Here is a 22841-nt window from a genome sequence, read left to right as displayed (position 1 = left end):
GAGGCAATATGATATTTTCTGTCTCATTATCTATTCCTTTCTTAATGATGCCCACCATTCTGTTCACTTTTTTGACTGCCGCTACACACTGAACGGATGTTTTCAGAGAACTAGCCACAATGACTTCAAGATCTCTTCCTCAAGTGGTAACATGGAATTTAGACCCCATCATTTTATGTTTCTCTACAAACAATAAAGTACCTGAGATGAATATTGCACAGGGTTTCTTGCAGCATCTGATACTGGACATTGCCAGAGACTGAATATTGGACTAGAAGGAACCTTGATTTTGATCCACTCTGGAAGTTCCTACATTCACAGAGCAATAGCCAAGGCCATTTCCTACCTTATGCAGCAACATACAGCCCTCTTGCCCTCCTAAAATGGCTGTGCCATTCCTAATTCTCTATGTTGCTTCACACAGAGAAACATCTAACAAGGAGCCATTCCACGTTGAACGGGTAACATGGGAACTGCTGACTGGAACCGGTCAATAGCTCATCTAGTAGCTCACTATTGAGATGCAGCCAGATATGTCAGAGGAGAAATGGAGAATCCCGCAACCTACACTTGAAATAGCAGCAAGACCTTTAGCTTCCACCTAGGTTCTGGGACCACCTACAGTCCCAACTCAGGTCCCTTGCTTCCTGCAGGGACGAACACCACAGCACGCTGCACATCAGGGAGGGAGGTTGGGAAAAAGGAGAAACTCCTTCTGTTCTACCAACTGCATCTGGCTGGCACTTGAGAGACGTTGGCTGGCTCCCAAAACAGCCATGTCTGGTCACTCAGCTGGAGATTAAGGTCACCAGGGAGCAGGTGCAAATGGCAGAGAAACTTAGGGAACAAAGCCACACTTCAGGACTGCTTTATCATCTGTGTTAAAACTCATGCTGCGGTTACTCCTCCAATTCAAAGTGGCAACTCTGTCACAGTTCAGGCTCTCAGATAAAAGTGCATGGCTTCACCTTGCGATCATGCAGGCAGATGGGCATAGGCTCCAGGAGACAGAACCCTTCTATGTGATTTACACACAGACCCCAGCTGCGCCTCTGGGGCGGGGGAAGGGGGGATGGGGAAGGAGAGGAAGAAAAGGAGAGGAGAAAGGAAGAACTTACAATTAAACGTCTTACTTTCCAGGCATGAATCCATGCCAGTAGGGACACAGGAATCTGGTCACTTCCACACACCCTCCCCAGATCCAGTCTCTGCCTCCCCCCAATGATGAGCCCAGAAGACATGAGCACTGGAAAAACAATTACATTAATAATGCCTAGGGCAGCCATCATCTCCACTACCGCTGGCAGGAATGAAGGCCATGCTGCTGCTTTGCCGAGTCCTATAATGGGGCACTGGGTCTCACTGGCATGCAGTGACGGAACACTGGGGCAAATCACCAGTCACATACACCAGCCAGTTAGCACTGCCACTCGAACACTGGCTCCTCCACCTAGTAACCCAAACTGCTCCCACTAGCAGCTGCAGCTCCATCATGGGCAGGGGCTTGCCACAGAGGTGGTGGGGACCCTGCCATGTTACATCGTAGAAAAACGATGATGCTGAGGGACTGAGGGCCAAGAGGAAAAGTTTGAGGAGTCAAACGAAAGGTGGAGATCTAAGGCCTCTGAGCCGATACCTTCTGCTGCCAACTAGAAGAACCCACAGCCATCTAGGTGCATGTGAGAAGTTGTGTTTGATGGGGATGGAGGCGTGTAAAAGGCAGGATGCTGCTTGCCACCATTTTGTTAGCCCTAAGGGGAAAGACTAATCAAACTCAGCAAGAAGCCTGTCTGTTGGCTCTAAGCAGTCACCCGCTTCTCAGCCTCGTCTCCCCTTCAGCCATTCTTTTGTCCCGAGTGCCCTACCAATACCATCCTACTTCCTGTCACATGGAGGCTGTGGGTTACCACAGCAACAGAAAAACCCTTCCGGGCACAGCTAGTGTGCGGCAGTGCCCATAGTGTAGATGCGGCCTTTGTCAGCTCAGAGCAATGCGTTTCCAGTGCACTTTGAACCATGCAGTTGTATTCAGCCTTCAGAAGAAAAAGTTGCTTTGCTTGGTGTATGGCTGGGCTCCAGCCACCATTTCCACTTACGTTGTGCCCCATCTCATGTGGCCTCCAAACTGCTAATAAAAGCCTTCTGACCCCAAATGGACAGGCTACAGCATTTTCTGCAAGGAAGCTCCCTCCCCTTGCTGCTGCTAATTTGGTTCACTGCAAAAAGGCCCTTCTTTCCCCTTATCCCTTTAACTTAATTGTTCTGTCCAAGCAACTAACTGGATAAACTGAGCTACGAATTCCTTACAATAAATAAAAACACACTTTCATGCACTCACCTGGCAAAGCAAATAGGAGGGTTCATTTGACTGGTAGGCATTCTGAGCTAGCACTATCTACTGCAGTGGTTCTTAAACTTTTGTACTGGTGACCCTTTTCACATAGCAAGCCTCTGAGCACAACCCCCTTTATAAATTAAAACACTTTTTAATATATTTACCACCACTATAAATGCTGGAGGCAAAGCAGGGTTTGGGATGAAGGCTGACAGCTCACGACCCCTCCATGTAATAACCTCGCAACCCCCGGAGGGGTCCCGACCCCCAGTTTGAGAACCCCTGATCTACAGCATCCAGTACTTTCATTGTTTAACTTCCTTAGCACCTTGCAAAACAAGAATGATGCTCGTTTTGCAGAACAGGAAGTAGAGGCAACAGGATGAAGTGATTTGCCAAAGCCCATGCAGAAAGTCAGTGCCAGAGTCAGAGTTAGAACCCAGGAGCCCCAGGCCCAATCGCCCAATCTGCCCTGCTGCCTGGAATCACTTGTTCCATATTACTCACCCACCCTGGGCCAAACAGCAGAATCGTAAGTGTTCCTCACTGCCCGGTCCAATCACACATTTATAGAGCATGCTAGAGCTAAGCTACAGACTGTAGCCAAATAGGAACTTAATTTCAAGTTTATTTGTGGTAGCTTTGCCTTTCAAATGTAAGAATTTGGATTAGCAGCCTGGACTTGCAAAAACATCTTTCAGATAAGAAAGCCAACAGTGAAAGCTACACATTGTTTTAAGAACAAGTTAAACACCCCCCTCTACCCCTTGGGTAGGATGGTACTGCTGGCCATGTCCCCTTGCAAGGCAGGTTTCACTTACAAGTGCTCAGGTAAGACAGCACTGGCTAGAACACATCCTCTTCTTTGAAAGTTTTATTTGTATTTAGAAAAATAATCAGAGGTGAAAGCTCAGCCTTGTGAAGCTGCATAAAGTAAACTCCAAAGCACAGACAGCTTGGGGGGGGAAAAATTGTTACAGGCAGTAAAGATGGGCCACAAACGCTGATTTTCACTACAAAAAGCTCCTGCATCCTGGGAGGATGAACGTTCAAGATCAAATATTTAGGGGTTTACACAAACATTTTTTTAAAAAAGCGTTAGCGTAAGACACAGCCAGAGGTCTTCCTTTGGACTTTATCTTGACACTACAGGCTGCAGAGTCACTGCCTTTATAAGAGACATCAGGAGCAGTTAAAAACCCAATCCCTTGGCAACCAGGCTGTCTCCCTTCTGGACCTCCTCCTGCCCTCTTAGTAAAAACAAACCCAGATGACAGCTCTAGTGCCGCACCAGGCAGAAGCGTATGTCAGCAGGATGGCACGAATGAACTGCGTGGGTTGAAGCAACACTGCACACAGCCAGCACCCAACAGCAGAAGAAGTGGCAGAGCTGTAAAAAAAAAAAATCTGCATTTTCTGTAGATTTCTTTGTGCTCCCACCACCTCCCTTCCCTTCCCCCACCTTAATCCCCAGGGCAACAATCAGTTATGCAAATAACAAGCCCTGCCCCCACTCTTTCCACACGCCAGTCTAACTACTCCGCATCTGCGCCACGTCCTTTGCTCACAAGCCACAGTGTTTCTATTGTTCGGCCCATGCAAACTCTATGCCACAAATGTTCCCTTTCTAATCGCGATCATCTCCATCTCTCACTTTCCATCAGAGCGTCTCTTCAGATTTAACCTAACCTAGTCTTTATTTTAAACAGGATTTATAAGGGAGGGGGAAAAAAAATCAATGTTCTAAATGCCCCCCATTAAGCCAAGCACAAATTTAACCCATTATAAGCACCACACAGAAACCAGGAGGCAAGCTTCATTTAAATAAAAATATCCTTGACCTTAGCAAAGAACTGAAATAAAATACCAGTTTGCTCATTAGGATTTCATGATGGATGTTCCACTCCTAAAGGAGGTCCAGCGCCCAGTATCGTACTTCTGACCTGACAGAACCAATACATTTCGTATTAGGGAAGCAACCAGAAACATATATTTGAAACCCGTCCACGGGGATGAGACCCATACATCAGCTGTAAGAGGTTTGCTTAAACCAGAGTTTTTAACCACGCCCTTTAGACTCCAGTGGAGAAAATTGGCAAATGGATCTTAAAATAAAAGCGGTTCAAAATGTAAACAATGGATCTTAAACTTTTCATATTTTTGCAGCTCATAAAGAAGGGGTGCAGATTTAATACTCTGGTTTCAAACTTAAGTCAAACACCCACATTTTTTTTGTTGTTTTTTTTTAAATATCTGAGCTTGTTGGAAGTAAAAATATTAAAAGTTTATAAGGAGAAGGAAAAAGAATAACTGACATTAGGCACCCAAAGATCACCCCAGGAGAGAGGAGACTGTGCTTTTAAAACCACACTAGCACTATTTAAACTGAAATGCAAATACAAGCATCAGCCCAGTGAAGGCAAACTCTGAACAGCCGTTTGACAAGCTACTGCTCACTTGAGTATTTCTCCTTAAACAAAACAGAGTACAGATGTAGATTCCCTAACCTGTGTCCAGTCTGAAACATCAATATGCCAAAAAGAAACCTACAGATATGAAAACTGAAGACTTATGGTGTCAATAACCTCAATTTGTACTACAGCTTCCATCACTGCTTCTACCAGCCAAAGCAGTGCCTGCTCTCCAAAGAGAGTCGAATCCCAAGCAGATAAAGCCGAGACAGAAATCAACTTTTTAAAGACCATCTGTCTTTTCACAGCAATTTCCATGAATTAAGAGGAGTGACGAAGGCAGGCAGTCCTGTGGGTCAGAAGAGTGTTGGATGGCTCCATGTAAAGCATTATTCTCCCTGTCAAACCCAGCACCATTTCACTAACCTCACTATATCACACCACTTCGCTCTCCACACAGGGGAGCCCCATTATTCCAACGGAAGCAGTGTCCACCAACGCATGTTTAAACATTTATATCTTTGGCAGAAGACTGGATTTTCCCTTCTGCTTTCATTAAAAACGTCCTTTAACACAACGCGCATGCCCCAACGACAAAAGAGACTCACCACTGCAGTACCACAGTGCTTTTGCAGATGGACCTGTGTCACCCTCTACTTCCAAAGTGTTACCCAACCAGCTTCAGTGCCCTCAGCATGTCTGCTGCCCAGAAGCTGCTAAGTGACACTTTCTGTGCTTACGTCCACACCCAACACTGTGTGACATTGTGAAGCTGACTTGAGCGCCAGTGTAGACACAAATGGTAGCATTCCCACCGCCTCTCTGAGAGACGGATTAACTACATTGATGGGAAAACCCTTTCTGTGGACAAAGGAGGCATCAACACTACTGTGCTGTAGCTGTGCCGCTGTAATGTAGACATATTCTCAGTCTCTAAATTTCACTTTAGTCTTCATTGGAGCAGGGGGGAGGGAAACACACAGCACGCAAAGGGCTGAGAGCCCAGCTGCGACGTTGGGCATCTCTGAGGAATGCAAAAGCACCATAACTTAACTGCCTAAGGCTTAGGTTAATAAACTTCTCAGGTCCACTGCATGCACACAACACAGGGCTGGAGCAGCTTGGGAGAGGAAGGCTGTAGGACAGGCGAGATGGGGATAAAGAGGACAGGAAGGAAATGATGCTCTGGTCATATAAAAACAGGGAAGGAAGTCTTAATTTTCCAAACAGACTAATCCACATGAGTTTGAAGGAGAAAGCCCAAGGTTTTCAGTACACACCCATCCTCACCTTGCAGCCTCCTTGCCAAAGCCGACAAAGCCCTGTCACTGAGAATGGGCCCCACTCTCACCAGCTCCTTGGCAGATAGATCCACTATTGAGGCAAGTGGCAAAGATCAGACATTCAAAGCCACGGACCTTGTATATTTTGAGAAGAGAAATTTTCCTGTCAAGTCAGGGCAGGGCCAGATGGGGATGGTTTCTGCACCAGGGAAAGGGAAAGTCAGCCAAAGCCACATTCTGCTAGAATCTTTCTAAGTGCTGTAATGATGCAACTACACACGGAGAGGAGAGAGCCCAGTATTCATTCTGAACGGCCCTGTTCTGCTCCATGCTCTCGCTCCCCCAGACTGGGCATCATTGTGATCCGAAAAGGCACAAACTCCTGCTCATCCTCAAGCAGAATGTGTAATTTAACTTTCTGGTCAGCAAATAAAAAGGTGTTAACTCAGTAAAGCCAAGGAAACCTCTAAGCTGCACAGTGTGCTGAACTGGTAAGGCAGCGGCTACTCCTTGCTCCTCCCATCCTGCTGTCTCAGGGCTTAAGCTTGCTACAAACCTCACTCATCAAATCACCCCTCCCCCACAGTTAGCAGTAAACCAACAGCCTTTTCAGTTTAAGGAAACAGCAGCACTCCAGTCTCTGGCTCTGTTTAGAGGGGTTGTTTTTTTAAAAGGCTTTCAATATTCTTCTGTTAACTCCCCTCCTACCCTCAATTCTGAATCTCGCAGCCTTTCACCAAACGGGGAAAGCGCTCACTAAGTTAATGATCTTCACAATTATTCTGGGATCTGAATCGGTCATCATGCCCAATTATTGCTTCAACTCTGCTAAAAGCCCAGCTGACCCACTCTTTTCTGCTCATATAAATCGCGGCAGATTACAACATATATGTTTACTCAGAACCTGGCGAGCAGGTTTCAATGCCCCCTCCTGACAAAAGAAGCCAGCGAGTGACAGATGTGATTGAATTTTACTTGGTTATGGCTGTGCTGTGACAGATTAGCTGACTCATGGGAAGGGGTTTACCTAAGTTGTCTGAAGAACTGCATCCGCTCACTCCCCGGATGGACAAAAGCTATTTGGTAGGCATGGATAGAAGACGGAAAGCTGGAATAACTAGCAGAAGGTTCAGAAGCAATCTGCTTTCTTTCTACATGTCCTATAAAGGTTATGAAATGCACAATTACACACTGCTATCTCTGGGGTTGGTGGATTATTTAAAAAACGGCAAATCTGAAAGGGTACTGTCCACCTTCCCCAAAGTTATAAAGAGATTGCACCACACTGGCTTAAGTATTTCAACTGAAAAAAAACACTACCATTGTTATAATATATTACTTCTGTTTGAGCATAAAGGGTAACCTCCGATTGAGGAGACAGACCCCACTGCACGAGGTGCTGTGAACAGCCAGAGAATCTATGCTCCCGAACAGCTTACAAACTACTGTATATGGAGAAGTCAGAGGAAAATCAGAGACAGAAAGGGTAAGGTCACACAACAGGTCATCAGTAGCACAACTGGGAACACAACCTGTCTGCCAAGTATCAAGTCAGTGCTCGGCCCACTGGACCACACTGCCTCGTAAAAAAAAAAAAGAGCATGGGTCGCAGAGCCTTTAGTCTGCACAGGCAAACGTTTCTCCCCTTGCATTTGCTTTGCAGTCATTTGGAACTGAAAAGGAAAGTCAACAAGCTCTCTTGACAAAGTTCTCTCTCTCTTATTCGGAAAGGGAAGTTTAAGTCACTTTTGATTCTACCGTATTTGGTAAATAAAATCATAAGCACCAGCAACATATCAAAAGTTTATGCTTTTAAAGGGCAAGCTCTGCTCTGAGGTTTCTGCTAACCAGCAGGAACCATTAACACAAAATGAACTCTATCTGTGGCTCTCTGGAGATGAAACCTCAGAAAGACTCTCAACTGCACAGTGCATCCAAAGCTGTCTGTCAGGCGTTAACACTCAGACACTGGACATTTCATGTTTACTTGCACAAGAACATGAAGAACCGAGGCAGTTCTATGCCCATTCTCTTGCAGCTGGACTGCAGTCAATTGGATGAACCAGTTTCAGCATTAAGCTCTCCTCTCCCATTCTTTAATCCTCTACCTTTACATGTAAAAGCAGCAAAGAATCCTGTGGCACCTTATAGACTAACAGACGTTTTGGAGCATGAGCTTTCGTGGGTGAATACCCACTTCCTCAGATGCATGAGGTATTCACCCACGAAAGCTCATGCTCCAAAACGTCTGTTAGTCTATAAGGTGCCACAGGATTCTTTGCTGCTTTTACAGATCCAGACTAACACGGCTACCCTCTGATACCTTTACATGGTTCTTCAGGAAAGGAAATTACAAAACAGTCGTACAGACTCCACCTCTAAAACCCTGTGCAGACTCCCTGCTTGTGCCCAATCAGTTGCCCTTCAATTTATTCAGCATCTAGGCAAAGGTTACTTTTTATTCCATTTTACAGGCTGTTGCAGCTGCAGCATGCAAACACACATGCAGTGTTCTAAAAAACCCAGAGTATTTGGTTAGCTTCCTAGGATTGGCCTGCAGCTGTTTTCAAACAACCTCTTGCTCCATTGAAAAGAGAAAATATGTAACAAAAGGTAGGAGAAAATCCAAGTTTCCAAGGTAAGGAAGGAAATGATCAAGAACAGGAAAGCCTCGCTCATACCCATACATGTTGCACTAACAAATCTTCAGTTGCCAACAGAAAAGCAGAGAGACCTTTTCTCCTGAGGGCTGTAATGTTTTGGTCTCATTTCGATTGCTGCGTTTAGTATGTGGGTGCTGGTGGTCTGTGACATACAGGAGGTCAGACTAGATGATATGGTAGTCCATTCTGGCCTTTCAACTCTAATAAAATTCTGCTCCCTCTGAACAAAACCCTTGCCTGCAAACACACCTTTTGCTCCATACCTCGCAGTACCTGGCTGGCCCATACTGTTGCATTGGGGAGCTCAGAGAGCTCTCTGAAGCAAGATGTCATCGTCCCCCTGGTTTCATATATGAATTGCCTATGCACCTTGTGATTCATTTTCTTTGTTCCTCTGAAAGGACGACTAATGAAATGACTGAAGGCTTACAAGCTTGGATTTACCCAGAGCTACAAATCCGGCAGCGTCTGGGCCCTTAAGAACACCCACCTCCAAACTTCCGCTGAGACAGGGGGTCAATCACAGACAAAACACCGAAAGCCCATGGAGGGCTCTCTACAGCAAGCATCTCAGAGCAGCTCGTCCTGGGTGCTTGACGTGACACATGCCTGTGTCCTCCTGAAGCAAACAATGAAATCCCGCATCACAAACAAAAAGCAGCCTTTTATACTGATGACTGTTCCCACCCCTAACCACTTACTCCTTCCTCAGTGGCTTCGCTTTCCAAATGCCACCAGGTCCCCTCCAATAGTGGTCAAAGCTAAAGGGGGGTGGGGGTTGAAAAAATGACTCACTTCTGTATCAGTGACTTCTCAACACTACACATCTATTGGCTAAAGGCTGGTCAAAGTGGCCTTTAAGCAGGGGAGAGTAAGGATGAGAAAGAATGATACGAAGCACACGCACTGCCCAAAGCTAACACAGAACACATGTGATCTCAGCAAGCAAGAACTTGGGCGGTGGGGGGGGAGACAGTTTAACAGCCCTTTGAGCATTTTAAGCCTTATGTTGGGAAGCGTGATTTGCAACACCCACAGTACCTCAGGGGAGGAGGGGGGTCTTTCCTCCTCCCCAACCCCCAAACAACCACTGCATCCAACAAATCTGTGATTGGATCATTTTATTTGCTACAAAGCATTGTTAGATTTGGCTCTGTTGATGGCCACAGTTCGTGGTGTGCTCAACTTTGGAGCGGGGGAAGAGGGGGCGGGAGAGAGAAGAGAAAAGAAGAGAGAAATTCTCTTCCACTCCGGAAGCACAAAATTCCATTTGCCTTTGTTTCCCAGCTAGAATACAAAGAAGTGATATACTTCGCTACTGATGGTCTTCGAAAGACATTAAACAAAATATTTTAAGAAACTGTTTTCCATCCAACCCTTTTTAGATGAAATCTCTTGTGGATTTAAACCGGAGAAAGTTTGCATCTTCCCACTATTTGTTGACATAAAAGAAATGTTGCTGCCTTACTTTACAGAGGCAGTCAGAATCAGAGGGGGAAAAAACGTCTGTTTCTATTTGAAACTGTCAAAATTAGCATTCAGTAATTAAAAATCACACCCTTTCTCTTAATAACCTAACCAGCATGATACAATCAGGTTGTGCCAACTCTTTAATCTAATTGACTAATTACAGATTTTAATTTAGTCAGTTACCGAACAACTGTTGACAATTTGTTTTCATTAGGGGCAGAACAGGATAAATATTTAGGAACCCCAATCAAAGACTAGAGTGTAAGTTCTGCACCCATCACCTCAAGTGTAGGGCACTCTGTTTTTCCATCAATATCAACTAAATGAAGGTATTGCTTTAAAAGCCACACACTCTCCCAGCTCCACTGCAACCATCCAACACTTCAATAATCCTCGCTATAAGCACGGTAACATTCCAAGGCAGAAAGAGATGGTTTCGTCTGCGAGAACTGTCAATGCTCTTAAAACAGCGCCACTTTATACTGAGAGCATAAATGAAGGAGTGTATTTTAATGAGGCAGTTTTGCTTTTACATATTACATAGACATCAGCTGTCCAGACAAGTTTATCAGCTATGGCTCATTAAAAAGTGAACTTCTATTTTTTTGGGGGGGGGGCGAGAGGAGACACCTAAAAAGTTACATAAGTGCCTGCTTTGGAAACTATTATTGAAATTCTTAAGGCACATGGATTTATTCTTATCGAAAAGACAAACATCCTCTCCTCCCCTCAAATGTCTCCATCCAAAAAGAGACGGGTAGACACATGGGTAGAAAACTGTAAAAATCAGCATGTTGCTAGGTTGGGAGAAAATTCTACACTCTTTTTAGGGGTCTGACAGATAATCCTGCAAAGGTGCCAAATGTTACGAAAATTCCTCTGTTCAATTACCTATTGGGAAACTCTGGCCCTACTGAACGGATATGAACATGCCTTGGAGACAGAACAGGCATATTTCTTACCAGGGAGGCAGTCTTTAGTTTGTGCCTGTGCAAGCACTTCCTTAGCAAAGCCACAAGGGAGTGAAGTTTTCTGGCAATCCCCTCTTTCCATGTCCTCCTTTCAATGTAAACGTGAAGAATCAAATTTTGTCACAATTACTGCATGGAACAGGTTCTGCTCTTTTGCAGCAGCAGGACTGAAGTTCCAGCATCACTGCTGCTGTAAAGGATGCTGCGGCCACAGGGTGCAGTACAGGTGCAACTGACTTCCTAGCTGGTCACTGATATGCTACAAAAGGTTCCTAACTGATGGCACTGAACTCTTGTCAACCCCCGCCTTTGGGGACAAACTTTTACATGGCAGAGTATGCAACAAGCTGGCTAGCGTGTGCGCGCACCAGTGTCCTCTAACAGACTGAATCCAACTGGCCTCATAGGCCCTACATTGCTAACCGCCTTAATGGAAGTGAACGGGGAGGTGCTTAAGACTAGCTCTCTCAAGTCCTGAGATGACATGGTTGCACAGAATAGCACCCACCATGAAGTCTTAGGATATGGGTCTACTACCCGTAAGCCAAGAACAACAGCTCTTCATTGGTGCTGAAGAGGTAGCACGAACTACACACAACAGTCTAGAACAGATACCGGATACCCAGAACAACTGCACATGATTTATCAATTGAGTCCCTGGTTAGCCTACATAATGCACATCCAAACACTTTACATCTCTTAGGGCAGTGGTTCTCAACCAGGGTTACGTGTGCCCCTGGGGTACGCAGAGGTCTTCCAGTGGCTACAGCAACTCATTTGCCTAGTTTTACAACTGGCTACATCAACAGTACTAGTGAAATCAGTACAAACAAAAATTTCATACATATAAGGACTGTTTTATATTGCTCTATGCACTGAACTGCAAGTACAATATTTATATCCCAATGGTTTTATTTTATAATTATATGGTAAAAAGGAGACAGTCAGCAATTTTTCAGTAATAGCGTGCTGAGTCACTTCTATATTTTTATGTCGGATTTTGTAAGCAAGTGGTTTTTACGTGAGGTACACAAGACAAATCAGACTCCTGAAAGGGGTACAGTAGTCTAGAAAGGTTGAGAACCACTGTCTTACAAGGTCACAACATCCTTAGCCTTCTGCTAAGATACACAGATTTGAAATGGCAAACAATCCTGTACCAAGAACAGAGGACAGGGACAAAACAGACCATAACACCTACAAATGTACAACAGAGCCACAGTTTAGACCAATGAATGGGGGGTGGGGAGGGCGGGGGGAGAGAGAGAGAAGAAAAATTTTAACACACCAAGATCATCCCCTACAGACACTAGTTTAAAGGGCACCAAACAAAATCATTGTTCAATCACATTTAAACTAGCACAGACTTCCAAGTTAGCGGAACTTGTGGAAACAAGGCCACAAAAAAAGCTGAGTTTTTTTGTTGGTAGTGAAGGAATAACAGGAGTGGAGATTACCTCCACAGGTGCCTTCTCAGAGAGGGGATGTGCCCTAAGGTGACACCTTCCAGAGAACAATCTTGGCCTGAGGAACTGGCAGCTTAGTTTTCAGGGTTCAGAAACCACTATCTGGATCCTATACTTGGTGTGCGGCCATCGAGGGAGCGTGACTGAACTACATATGATCTTATTCTGCTCGGATGAGGCTCTACTGAAGGAGCCCCAGCTTGTCTCCTATTCCCCTATTGATTAAAAATTATGCACACCACCACCAATCATTGAAGCCTTTTAGAAAAAAAATATTAATACCATATCTGCTGTTCCTGCATCGCTTAAGGCAGCGGTTCTCAAATTGTGGCCTTCTGGGGTTGCTAGGACTAGCTTAGACTTGCTAGAGCCTGGGACCCAAGCCTGAGGGCTTCCGCCCTGGGCATTGGGGCTCAGGTTACAGGCCCCCTGTCTGGGGCACTGGTTTTGGACTCATACCCAGGGCTGCGAGATATGGGCTTTGCCCCCCATCCCGAGGCAGTCGGGCTTGGGCAGCTCAGGCATGGGTCCCCCCCTTTTGGGGTCCTCTAATAATTTTTGTTGTCAGAAGGGGTCCCGGTGCAATGAAGTTTGAGAACCCCTGGCATAAGGGATTTCCAAAAGGTACTGCTGAGAACCCCTGGCATAAGGGATTTCCAAAAGGTACTGTTTAACCTGTTGTGTTAAAGAAAAGAAACATGGGTTGTTAGACATGTGAAGCAAATGAGGTATTTTTATTGAACCAGCCATACCATCTTTTCCAGGACTAAATCACAGCTTTCCTTGCACTGTCCATCAATCCTTTAGCAAGGCATCTTTCAATAAGACTGGAGCAGCTGGAGAGAAAGAGCTGGATTGATTTTTGTTTTTTAAAATCATTTAAACCATTAAAAAATCCAATGCTTTATTTTACATGTCAATGCATTATCTAGTGAGCGAGCATTTTTACCACCTCAGCCACCCTAAGGGGGACAAGACACCTTTGAAACCTATATATGAATGCAGTGGAGGACGGAGAGAGAAAATGGTGGATATTTTTTCCCCTTCAAATCTCATGGGACCAAAGAGTGATTTTTCTCAATATTTCTCACCCTCTCAAATTCAGCTTGAAGGAGGTCGTGCAGACATAATAATGCCACAAAAGGTACGTAGCGACAGTCAACTAGATTTAAGTTCATTTTCTGTAGCTTGAGGCCATAATCGACTAAAGTGGTTCTGGTGATCAAGTTTTCTGCAATTCCCCATTCTATGTATTAGCTATTTGACAGAAATTCACTGCGGTATTTAAACTGGCAGTCATCACAGCTAACTCAAATTGTATTGGCTTTCACAATGTTGAAATGCTGAACTGCAACCATCAATCGGCCAATTCTGAGATAACGCGGTGGTTGAAATTCCCTGTCATGCTGTACAATCCCTTTGTAGCTCACCAGCTCAGAAGATGCACAATGAAACCTGCAACAAGAGTGTCTGGCAACACAGCACACACTGTAATATGAGTGTGCTTACAGAGGGGCTTTGCCTAGAAGAAAGATAAAGGCAGCCGTGCCAACAGCAGTAACCTCCAGAGAGAATATAACATTTTCTATTGGAAACACGCACAAAAATACTGAAACGAGACACAGATTTGGGATATTTCTCCTCCACACTCCCTTTTGATGTTTTCACAACCCCGAACAAGTGAAGCAGAGAATAAAAGAAACATGTCCAATTTGATCAGATTCCCACTGCATGCAGGATCCAGAAATAAAGTATATTAATTGCTAAGAACTGAGTGCAAAGTTCAGAACATGTCAAATTAGAAAAGTCAACTGGAAATCAATGTATGTGGCTTAAAATGAATGCCATTTTCAGTGCTTTTTACTTTTGGATAAACTCTTTCTGTATATTTTGGAGAATAGGCCGGCTATAGCAGAGCTACGAACAGGAATAATTTATTGAGGGGTGTTGGCTTTTCACACACACTGGAAAGCAACAGTATTTGACCCCTTAACAGAGTCCTGCTCTTATACATTATGCTCCCACTACCAGGTATTATGCTAACACCACCTCACCAAGAGCACAGCATCTTTGAAACTAAGCTAGGAGCTCAAAGTCAGTGGAAACTGCATTTCCTAACCAGGTAAGGAACCGTGTTAATACAAGACATCATGAGAAGTCGTGAGAGACTGAAGTGAGAGTGATTTTTATTTAAATATTAAAATCTGATGGGGGAAATTGGTAATTTCTCCTGCTGCTACTATTAGTTTTCATAAGGTTATATTGGGAAGTGAAATGGAAATTACACAGCATGCAAATACCACACTTAACGCTCTGCTAATGAAGCACGCTGCTGCTCTTACTCCAAAGCCTGTGTTCCCTAAGCCAGCTGATCTTGAGAGATGTGTCTCTTCATGTGTCCAAATGACCACACCTCTAAGATAAACAACCGGAAAGCAGCATGGAAGGGAAACTAGCCAAGTTTAAAAAGTGTATTTCAACCGGCGTATAATTTCTGTGCTAGTCACCAGGCACCAGAGGTTTTTAAGACCAAAACATCTAGAGCTGATTTTACAGCGCTCCACTTACACAAAGGTGAAAGTTTAGAGTAGTCTACTAGCGTATATTGGAGCAAATACAAAGTCTATTGGTAAAAAAATGTCATTTTATGCATTGCAGACATGGGCAACCTCCAAAAACCAAGTTCTGTAATGGGTGAAGTTTAACAGTGTTCTACAAATCTGTGAGATGCTGTATAGTGGGATATTTTTACCCACATCCAGCGCATGAAAGTAGTTATCTGGCCACAGTGTTCATGATTCGCAAACCATGCAGGAATGGTACTGCCAGCCCCTCCACACCCAATGAGCAAGGGACAAGGAATCCAACCCTGGTTAGAACCACTGAGCAGCCCCATAACTTTAGGACATGCAAGATTTGCCGGCAGTTCTTCACACATTTTCAACACTACTTTCAGCTTCAGCAACAGATGTTCTGCTTTGGAACAGTAATTCAAGAGAAAGTTCAGAAGGTGATAGGAGTCTCCATTTAGACTTTGGTGCTCCTTAGTAACCCTGAGAGAATAAATTTTCCTCAGACTCCACCTCAAACAAGAAAATCCTCTGCCTCCTCATCCTTCCACGTTACATTACACATTATCACCCCACAACAGAACTCCCAATGGAAAATACCAGGACATCAACAAGAGATAGCTTTGATGTTGCGATTAAAGGAGCATCTAGTATTGCTGCCCCACGAACGTGCTATGTTTCTTTGCATTTTCTGAGCACTTACACAAGAGCCATTGGCCATGTACCCGCCTCTCAGAGAAAAGCGTTCCTAGTCACACAAAAAGTTTATCATTTGCCTCCTTTCTTTGGTCAATATTTAAGTTTTATATGCCTAGTTTCCTCACCCTGTAAAGTACACTACATTCTCCTGCTGTGAAAACATTGATTCTTGAGGAAAAAAGAACCCTTAAGCATCTGCAATAAGCAACAAAATGGAGCAGAAACAATCAACCACTTTAAGGCCAATGAGAGGATGATGAGAATAAAAACTAAGAGAAGGGAGAGGAATGGGGAGGCAAGCAAATCTTCTTATGAGTCTTCATAATAAAACTAAAAAGGTAAAGTACTTAGGGCTGTTACAAAACTGTATTACACTGAGAATTAAAAAACAATCAGGATTGTGTCTATTTGCTGTAAGCTTAAAGCAACATGTATTAAAAGAAGTTTATGTGAATCTAATGCACTCAGGCCTATTGTTAGAATTATTACCAAGCTAAAAAAGATTAATTTCTCTAAATACACTAAATCCTCAGACACTATTATAAGGCTGCTGCTAGCATTGCTATATCTTGGCTGCCAATACCATCAAGCACACCTTTTGTTGTGCATCCAAGAGCCACCCAAAAAAAAAATTTGGCCCGCTGTGCCAATCATGGAGTCTTAACACGTTCAGGAAATTGAGAATTACAGAAGAGATGCTTCAAGAATAAACTGTCCACTAGGACACAGCTGCAGTCTCCAGAAGGGTTTTCAGGAACTTTAAGTTACCAAAGTTGGCCTTAATATGAAAGGTCTGCTGGCAAGTAGTCAGTCACTTTGTATCTTATACTCTTGATTATCAAGTCCAAGCTTTTAACTCAATCTATCTAAAAAACAATACATGAAGGACATTGCCACATCATTTGAAATATTCTGAAATCTGCAGTGCATACGGAATGGCACATGTGATACAAGAGTATTCACCAATGGTCAGCAAGTCACAAAACAAAATTCCAGCTTGGCTCCCTTTGGAGTAAACTGAATCCCAAGGGAGACGAAAAACCCACAGCAGAACACACAGACCCAAGGAAATCAGAGAAATTTCTGTTGGTTTCCCCTTGTATTTCTCTAGGGGACAGCTCAGCAATTCCTGATTGGGTTAGATCCTGGGGGAAATCAATTACACTTCTGCATCCTGAACCACTATCAAAACATTTCTTTTTGAACCTGTTCTGAAAACAGGTGCCGGCTTGGTGGAAACACCACCCTTAACACATTCATAGCAAATATTTTCAAACAGCACTTCACTATTACATCCCATGAGCCTTCACGCTTTGCCACCCCAGCAACAAATGCCTTACCAAACAACGGATGAGCAGCTGGGAGGTCTTTAGCGTGGTCCGTAACTCATCCACTGAGTCATGTTTACAGAACAAAACCTTACATATGTTCTAGAGGAGATTAGCAGGTGCACAGGCAGGTTCATGGCAGTAACATAATAGGAAAGGAAAAGATTCTGTACCATTTTCTCCTGAAGATACTATGAGCTGGACAGGGAGAAGAGGGCTGCTGTTGCGGTTAGTAAAATGAAGCTCACTGACATTTTCCTGTAGCAACCTAGCCCAAGCCTGCATCAATTCCTCAGTTCAAATTCCTCTGTCACTATCCTAACAACTTGGCATTCACATGAGCACAGAGTCTTAACTGAGCAGTTTCATCTGTGCAGGAACAACTCACTTTCCCCCTCCACAGCTCCACCCTTTATTACCCTGGATTCCGCACTGGCAGAGGTGAGGGTAAAAGGGACACTGACGACAGAGGATTCAGAATAGTCAATTCTGATTTAAGTGCCGAACCATCTCGCAAAACACTCAGAGCACCAGCAAGGCTATCCGGCTGCTGTGGTCCAAAAGAATAGTCTGCTCTTATTAAGTATCTTAAAACTCTTCCACTCTGAAATCTCCACTACAGGCAAGCCAGGGTCTTCAGAACAATCCCATCCCAGAGCCTGACAAGTTGCTATGTTTGCCTACAAGTACACAGAAGAGTCAGCCTAGCTTGGAGCAACGGGACACTGACAGGTTCAGATGGCTGCAAAGTCGCCAGCAACAGCTGCCCTGTGACTTTTAGTCAAGGGGTTGCTCAGGAAGCATTTTGCTCTGCATTACGAAAAACCCAGCTGCCGATACCCTTATTATGCACCTCTGCTATTTACCTGGGATCCCCCGAAACATGAATCTGCAGAACAAACAGTCATTGCTTCACATCCAATCTCAGAATATAGCCTTTCCAACCTGTTACCAAAAGGTAGGTTCAGTCCCAGCCAACACCTACATCATTTTCAAATAATTTCTCTCTTCCAGACACTCCACGGCCCTTAATAACAGGACCTTCAACAAAAAAGGGGTTAAGAATAAGACTGCAATGCAGTCTTAATGAAATGAAGTACCTTTATATTGATATTTTTGAGACAGGATTATTGGACGTCCAGAGCAAGCTTCCTAGCAGCCCTAAGTGCACTTTGTCTGCAATGAGTGGATAGTTTCCCCTACCACCACTGAAGAAACTGAAGATTTTTCCTTTTCAGATTCGTAGATTACATACCTTTTCCTGTGCAACAAAAAGGCTGGTAAAGGAGATGTCCTCAACATGAGAAATATCAGCAGTGCTCCCCCAAAGCACAGCTACAGTAACACTTGGTTGTCCATTGCTATGCAAAACTACTTCATTCTACCAATAGTCTGAACACCTTTAAGCACTCAAGATAAGTATCTGAACTAATTTACATAACTGCAACATTACGAAATACTGTTCAACCAAGTCAGAACACTACTGATTGGAAAAAAAAGGTACCGCCACTTGGCTACATTTGCTTTTGGTGTGTTGAAGAGGTTCAAGCCTTCTGACCCCCTAATTACAACAAGGATTAAAAATTTGTTACTCACGTAATCATGAAAGGCTTTTGCTTCACTTGAATGTTCACAAGTATCTCGCCTTTCAGGAGCTGCACAGTAAAGGTCCCAAAATACGCTGCATGGCAGGAAAAGCAAAACAGGATCCAGTTACTAATTATTACCTATATAATTAATAGCAAACTTACAGTGGCATAGTACAAACTGTGCCAACAGTTCATTAAAGGGGAACAACTATCCACCTCAATTGGCTGTGGTCGAGAACATCTGAAGTCCATCAGAATCATGCATCCCATTTCATTCCACTCAAACCTTCTAGCAACAACTCCAAATAAAAGCATTTCAAACCGGGTTACCTTAAACATTTTAAGAGACAAAATTAGTACTGGTAATAGTCACAGCGAGCTGGCAATCTGCCGAAATGAAGAAAGGTAATTCAGGGACTTCTAAAACCTCAATTTAAGAAGTTATCAACACTCATCTCAGGATGCCTCTTCCCCCCTACCCCCAAGAGGTGTTCCAGTAGCCAGCTGCTTCAGCTTGTTCAAACCTCCTTTCCACACGCCAAGTTTTGAGCAACACTTTGCAAGAATCCAGTGTTAATCTACTGAACCTCGACGTAACATTTCTCACACGTGGGAAATATTCCCACAGTGAGTACAACCCAATCACAGCAATTTCACTTCAGCATGGGAAACTATACCACAAATGCTCTTTGAGCTCTTTGGTGTTGACCGCACACAGGATTTCCAGTTAAGAACCTCTCAGAAAGCACCCCTAGACTGCTCGTCCGCAGATACAGAGAGCCCCACTCAGCACAGCATGTAGGCACTGACTCACTGCTTCTTGTTGATCTGCACTGGTTGCAGGGCAGCATATTGCCACCTGAGAGTCTGAAGTTGACTGCTTGGCAATCCAGTGACAGTATTAGCATATATATGGCAACAGGCAGAGAGAATTCAGTTTTGCGATATCCAAAAGCCTTAATTCTATACCATATTCCCCAAACCCTTCTTCTCTAACTGTGTTACCCAACATGCAGGCATGGGCAGAAGTTAGACTGCCCAGGCATGCAACATAAACCAACTCCCCCACATGTCCAGTAATACCACAGATCTGATCTTCAGAGACTAGTCTGCACGATATGCTTTGCATGTCTTAAGCGTCCTGCGCTAAGTTGGCAAATGCAATTAGGAACTGGTTTTCTCAGCTGATACAAGGTTCTCAGTTACTGGCTGCAGGGGAACTCACACTGGCTCCAGTCTCAGCCACTCCCAAACCCAAGGTGTCTGCTCTGGAAAACTGGTAGGCATGTATGCCTGGTTTTCCTGAATTTTGGGAATATGACCAAAATCTCTCTCAATATAGCCAGTATTTATTTGTTTGTTTTTTAAAACACCTACCACATGCTCACAATGCTACAGCAAACTTTAAACGAAAAGGCATTTGAAAGCCATTGACAGTAACTTCATGGACACAAGTAGTCTTCCCTTACTTCTTGGGGCACAGTAGTAGGTTCTCCAGAAACTTAGGATCCCTGCAAGTTTGCCACAACAAAACACCTTTGCCAAAGATAATCCACAAAAACTGACCTCTTATGAGTCCGTATAATTTATTTCTACCAGTCAACACTGAACAGAAGATGGCATCTCCTTCCCTCATCCAAAAACAACCCCAAAAAGATCAAATCATCCTGAATCACCATCCTAAAGAAAGCAAGAGCTCCCTTTTGCCCCTGCTTTAGAATGATGCAGAGGGACAGAGAAGCACTTAGATACCCTGACTATCCAGCGAGAATAAGGAAGAAACCAACAGGAAGCTCTCCCCTTCTTCCTTACAACAAAGCACAAATTTCTGCTCATTTAAAAAAAAAATCTTATCCTTTAGGTGAAAGACCACAGCTCACTACCATACACTGCTACTACACAACATTTATTTTTCAAACAAGACAAGGATCAAATCAAAACTTTTACCTAAGCTATTTTTTTTCTTTCAGATGGGTTAAGATAAAACATTTTCTTTCATTTTTTTCCAGGAGGAACTAGGAATGTACACTTACCACCACCATGAATGTAGAAACCCAGGAGGCTCTCCTAGTGTGATATTTTTTTCCCATCGGATCTACAAACAAGAAAGCATGGAAATCGGTTAGATGAGGCAGGGTGAGAGCAAGAGAGGATGCTCCTCCAAATAGCCAGGAGGCTCTGAGGCCAACTAGCAATAAATGGCAAAAGGTGATAAAAATTCAAAATGGAGGCCACAGTGGCTGCTTCTGAAAACAAAGGCTATCAGGGGAAAGGGGGGGGTCAAAAAAAATAGAGCCACTTACCTCTGATAAAAAGGTCTGTGCTGATTTCTGCGCTCCTACATGCAGCAAATATTCATAGACGTATAAAGCTAACCTGTAAAAGTACAGAAAGAGAGAGACACCATTACACTGGAAAATACTTCATGAAACCGTCCCACTCCGACAAAACGGTGCCTCCTCTCCTGGGAGATGCATGCTAAAACCTATGGCAGGAAAAGGCACACCATCACCACCAGAGTGGGAGAGATGGGAACTGCCCCTTCCTCTCCCACCCACCTCCCAAAAGTTGACCCTACTTTAGCGCATGAAATAAAATTACTTCTCAAGGCACCTGCACAATTCAGCATGCAGACAGTATCTCAAGTCACTGAGCCAGCCGCGGGCAAGCCAGAGCCCCAGCAACTACACACACACACACACAAAAGGGGAGGGGGGGGAAAGGTTGGTTCAACCCTGGAAGTGCATGGGGAAAGCAGAGGATATAATGAGGTGGGGAGAAGCGAACTGCTTCGTCTCCAGTCCCTTTGCCCCCAACATCCTCTGCCTGCCCCAGCTTACGAAGTCCAGGAGCCAGCAGTAAGCGAGCGGGCCAGACGGGGCACCGAGGTGGGAGCAAGTGATCGTGCCCAAACAAAGCCCCTCGCCCCTTACACTTGCATGGACGGACAGCCAGGGTCAGACAAAAGGACGCAGTGGAACCAGCACGCCCCCATTTCCCTCCCCGGGACAGAGCAGCAGCCAAGTCTGAAAAATACCCTAGGGGAGAACCCCCCCAGAGATCGGAGCCTCCAGTCCAATCCCAACCTCCAGCTCCCCAAACCCCGTTCCATCATCGGGGCTCCCCCAGCGCCGCGAGCCTCGCCGCAGCCTCACTTACTTTTCTCGAGCCTGCCCGTCCGAGGGCACAGCCGAGCCTTTGCCTTTGGCGAACATGGTCCGCAGTGAGGAGAAGGCGAAGCCGCCACTGGCTCTGCTGCCGCTGCCTGGGTCTCTTCGATGCCGCTTAGTCTCCCAAGACGCTCCCCTCGCTGTGGCCCGCCCCGGCCTTGGCTGCCTCCCCGCTCGCTCACTCCGGCTCCAGCTGTCAAAGCCTCAGCCCCGGCCTGGACCCCATCACCCTGGAACCGCTCCTGCCCCAGCTCCTTCCCCTGCTGCCGCTACCACCACGGCTACTCCGAGCTCAACCGAACGTGGCTACATGGGGATAGAACGCGGCAGGCGTCAACGTTCCACAATTGATACACGCCCCGGCCAATCGCCGACCGGCGGGGGGAGGGGCCGCCCCGCCCCCAAGAGGCATGTTAAGGTGATACGGAGCTAAATGCAAGAGCTGGGCTGCTCCGTCTTAAGGGAGGCGGGCGGCGGGCGGCTTCAGCCTGCCTCGTAAAGGGCCCCATGGGGTGTGGGGTTTCTCCTGCTGCTGGAGGCCTGGGGCGGTGCTGTTCCTTCCTACCTCTCTTACCCTCCGGCTTCGTCTTCCCTCCCAGTGTTCCCACCTACTTCCCACGAGGCCCCTTCCCCCTAAAGCCCTAACCTCCCCATCCTCCTCCCCTTACACCCCCCCAGCCATCCGCCCTTCCCCGCTTTCACACACCACCTACCACTCCCCTAACCTCCTCCACCCCACTCCTCTGTAAGCCCCCCACTAGCTCCTTCCCCTTCCGCCTCCCCCAATCCCTTACCCTCCTCTAGTCCCAAGCCCCCCAGCAGCCACCCTTCCTTCCCCTCCTTAGCTGCCCTTTTCCACCTCTTCCCTGCCCTTAAATCCCTTTAT

At 45.2% G+C, this 22841-nt stretch overlaps 1 protein-coding gene across 11 annotated transcripts in view; it reads right to left on the bottom strand.

Annotated features, from left to right (window-relative positions):
- Positions 1-22294, bottom strand: part of SSBP3 (single stranded DNA binding protein 3) — a 143367-nt gene extending 121073 nt beyond the window's left edge. For 4 of the 11 annotated variants that reach the window (XM_030573073.1, XM_030573075.1, XM_030573078.1 and 1 more), the window contains exons 1-5: positions 21945-22293; positions 21089-21161; positions 20819-20880; positions 18793-18877; positions 3627-3725 (exon numbers count right to left, since the gene is read on the bottom strand). In XM_030573073.1, coding sequence (XP_030428933.1) covers positions 3627-3725; positions 18793-18877; positions 20819-20880; positions 21089-21161; positions 21945-22000 — 375 coding nt within the window. In that variant the 5' untranslated portion in view covers positions 22001-22293. Of the gene's footprint in view, positions 1-3626; positions 3726-4202; positions 4279-18792; positions 18878-20818; positions 20881-21088; positions 21162-21944 lie in introns of those variants that run through there. The other 7 variants (XM_030573076.1, XM_030573077.1, XM_030573080.1 and 4 more) reach the window with 4 other exon arrangements.
- Positions 22295-22841: the final 547 nt, after the last annotated feature.

Source organism: Gopherus evgoodei, chromosome 8 (assembly GCF_007399415.2).
Source record: "Gopherus evgoodei ecotype Sinaloan lineage chromosome 8, rGopEvg1_v1.p, whole genome shotgun sequence".
NCBI classification, from domain to species: domain Eukaryota; kingdom Metazoa; phylum Chordata; order Testudines; family Testudinidae; genus Gopherus; species Gopherus evgoodei.
The sequence above is the reverse complement of the archived record's forward strand: the minus strand, read 5'-3'. Positions and strand labels throughout refer to the sequence as shown.